Source organism: Eucyclogobius newberryi, unplaced genomic scaffold (assembly GCF_026437365.1).
Source record: "Eucyclogobius newberryi isolate DKJ021-1_F unplaced genomic scaffold, fEucNew1.0.hap1 SCAF_11, whole genome shotgun sequence".
Lineage (NCBI taxonomy): Eukaryota > Metazoa > Chordata > Actinopteri > Gobiiformes > Gobiidae > Eucyclogobius > Eucyclogobius newberryi.
Window position 1 is genome coordinate 37,023,201 of NW_027315735.1, and position 2,451 is coordinate 37,025,651.

At 49.5% G+C, this 2,451-nt stretch overlaps 1 protein-coding gene across 1 annotated transcript in view; it reads left to right on the forward strand.

Annotated features, from left to right (window-relative positions):
* Positions 1 to 520: 520 nt before the first annotated feature.
* Positions 521 to 2,451, forward strand: part of LOC140346519 (mitogen-activated protein kinase kinase kinase kinase 4-like) — a 103,944-nt gene continuing 102,013 nt past the window's right edge. Inside the window, exon 1 of the mRNA XM_072432632.1 lies at positions 521 to 771. Within this exon, the coding sequence (XP_072288733.1) occupies positions 715 to 771 (57 nt within the window). The 5' untranslated portion in view covers positions 521 to 714. The remainder of the gene's footprint in view (positions 772 to 2,451) is intronic.

Genomic DNA, 2,451 nt, shown 5'->3' on the forward strand with positions numbered 1-2,451 from the left:
TCTCCCGTAGATTTCTGTCCACTTCTGCGTCAGCTCGAACTGTCTTTCTCCGTCTTCATTTTGCCCCGTACACTGAGGGAACTATATTATGATAGATCCATGCGCTTAGGCACGCGGAAACGTGGGGAGGAGCCTGACGCGGCTGCAGGTGAGCGACAGGTGCGTTTTATGATTGATACGTGGCAGGACAAATGATTTATCCACGCCACGAGGAAATATGATACAAAATTTGCTGAAAAAAATCGTCCATACCACCTTTAAGTCATAGTTTAAGTCATAGTTTAAGTCAAGTTGAAGTCATAGTTTAAGTTATAGTTTAAGTCATAGTTTAAGTCATAGTTTAAGTCACAGTTTAAGTCATAGTTTAAGTGCTTTAATGAGAATTTTCATGTCAGATATCAGTTTGTCTTATTTTGAAACGACACCGCTCGCGACAAATCAAACGCTGTTATTGTGAAAAGCTGGCGGAAGTGCTTTGTGCTGCCGCTGCGTAACTCGCCGCGCGGCTCCGTCCGTGAGCCTCGTCCAGCTCCAGAGGAAACGCCGTTACTCTGAGACTTTAGAGGAGAAAGTTTGGGCCCATGTCAGCTCCAGAACCGGATCCGGAGCCAGATCCAGAGCCAGATCCAGAACCGGATCCAGAGCCAGATCCAAAGCCAGAGCCGGATCCAGATCCAGAGCAGAACCGGAGCCAGGACCGAGCATCTGACGGACATGTCGCGGGAGAACACGACGCGCAGCCTGGACACCATCGACCTCGCGGCGCTGCGCGTAAGAACCAAGGCTTTTGGGACACTTTTTGCTAAAAGTTTAGCGGGGTCTCTGCTCACCCACTGTGGAACTAAAACAGCTCTAAACAGGCTCTAAACCAGGACTAAAGCAGTTCTAAACCAGGACTAAACCAGGACTAAACCAGGACTAAACCAGGACTAAACCAGGACTAAACCAGGACTAAAGCAGCTCTAAACCAGGACTAAACCAGGACTAAACCAGGACTAAACCAGGACTAAAGCAGGTCTAAACCAGGACTAAACCAGGTCTAAACCAGGTCTAAACCAGGACTAAACCAGGTCTAAACCAGGTCTAAACCAGGACTAAACCAGGTCTAAACCAGGTCCAAACCAAGACTAAACCAGGACTAAACCAGGTCCAAACCAAGACTAAACCAGGACTAAACCAGCTCTAAACCAGGACTAAAGCAGCTCTAAACCAGGCACTAAACCACATCCAAACTAGCTCTAAACCAGATCCAAACCGGGTCTAAACTTGGACTAAACCAGTTCTAAAGCAAAAGAAAACCAAGACAAAACCAATTTAAATCAGAGCGACTGCAGCGATAAACACGGACCAAGTTCTGACTAAACCAGGACTAAACTACTTAGTCTCAACCCGGGGTTAATTATACCAGGTCTAAACCAGAAGTGACAAACTTGAATTAAATATTGCATAAACCAGATCTAAACCTCTTGGTCTAAACCCGGTCTTAACCCGGTTTAAACCCGGTCTAAACCCTGGTCTAAACCCCGGTCTAAACCCGCTCAAAGCCCGGTCTAAACCCGCTCAAAGCCCGGTCTAAACCCGCTCAAAGCCCGGTCTTAACCCGGTCTTAACCTGGTCTAAACCCGCTCAAAGCCCGGTCTAAACCCGGTCTTAACCCGGTCTTAACCCGGTCTTAACCCGGTCTAAACCCGGTCTTAACCCGGTCTTAACCCGGTCTAAACCCGCTCAAAGCCCGGTCTTAACCCGGTCTAAACCCGCTCAAAGCCCGGTCTTAACCCGGTCTAAACCCGCTCAAAGCCCGGTCTTAACCCGGTCTAAACCCGCTCAAAGCCCGGTCTTAACCCGGTCTAAACCCGCTCAAAGCCCGGTCTTAACCCGGTCTAAACCCGCTCAAAGCCCGGTCTTAACCCGGTCTAAACCCGCTCAAAGCCCGGTCTGTGCGGGGCTCGGGGCCGTTACTCTGCGGTGTTTGCACAGCTTGTTTTTGTGTTTTCTCTCGTGGATTTCGCGCGATTCTCGCCATTTTCAGCCTCTTCTCACAAACAGTCAAACTCTCTGTGTCTCTGGACCCGGAGGTTTGTCCAACTTTAGTTTCAGCTAAAGCTTTAGCGTGCGTGCGTGTGCGTGTGCGTGTGCGTGTGCGTGTGCGTGTGCATGTGTGCGTATGTGCGTGTATCTGCGTGTGCGCGTGCATGTGTGCGTGTGTGCGTGCGTGTTTGCGCGTGCGCTTGCGTGTGCCTGCGTGCGTGTGTCTGCGTGCGTGCGTGTGTCTGCGTGCGTGCGTGTGTCTGCGCGTGCGTCAGGCTGTGTTTTTTGGAGTTACAGCTTTATTTTCTGCAAAAGGACAAGTTTCTCACATCAAACCAAAGCGACACATTTACTGCTTTTATTGTGACATTTCCTGCTCAGTTTACGCAGCAGAACACGAAACATGAAGGTGACAAAACAAAT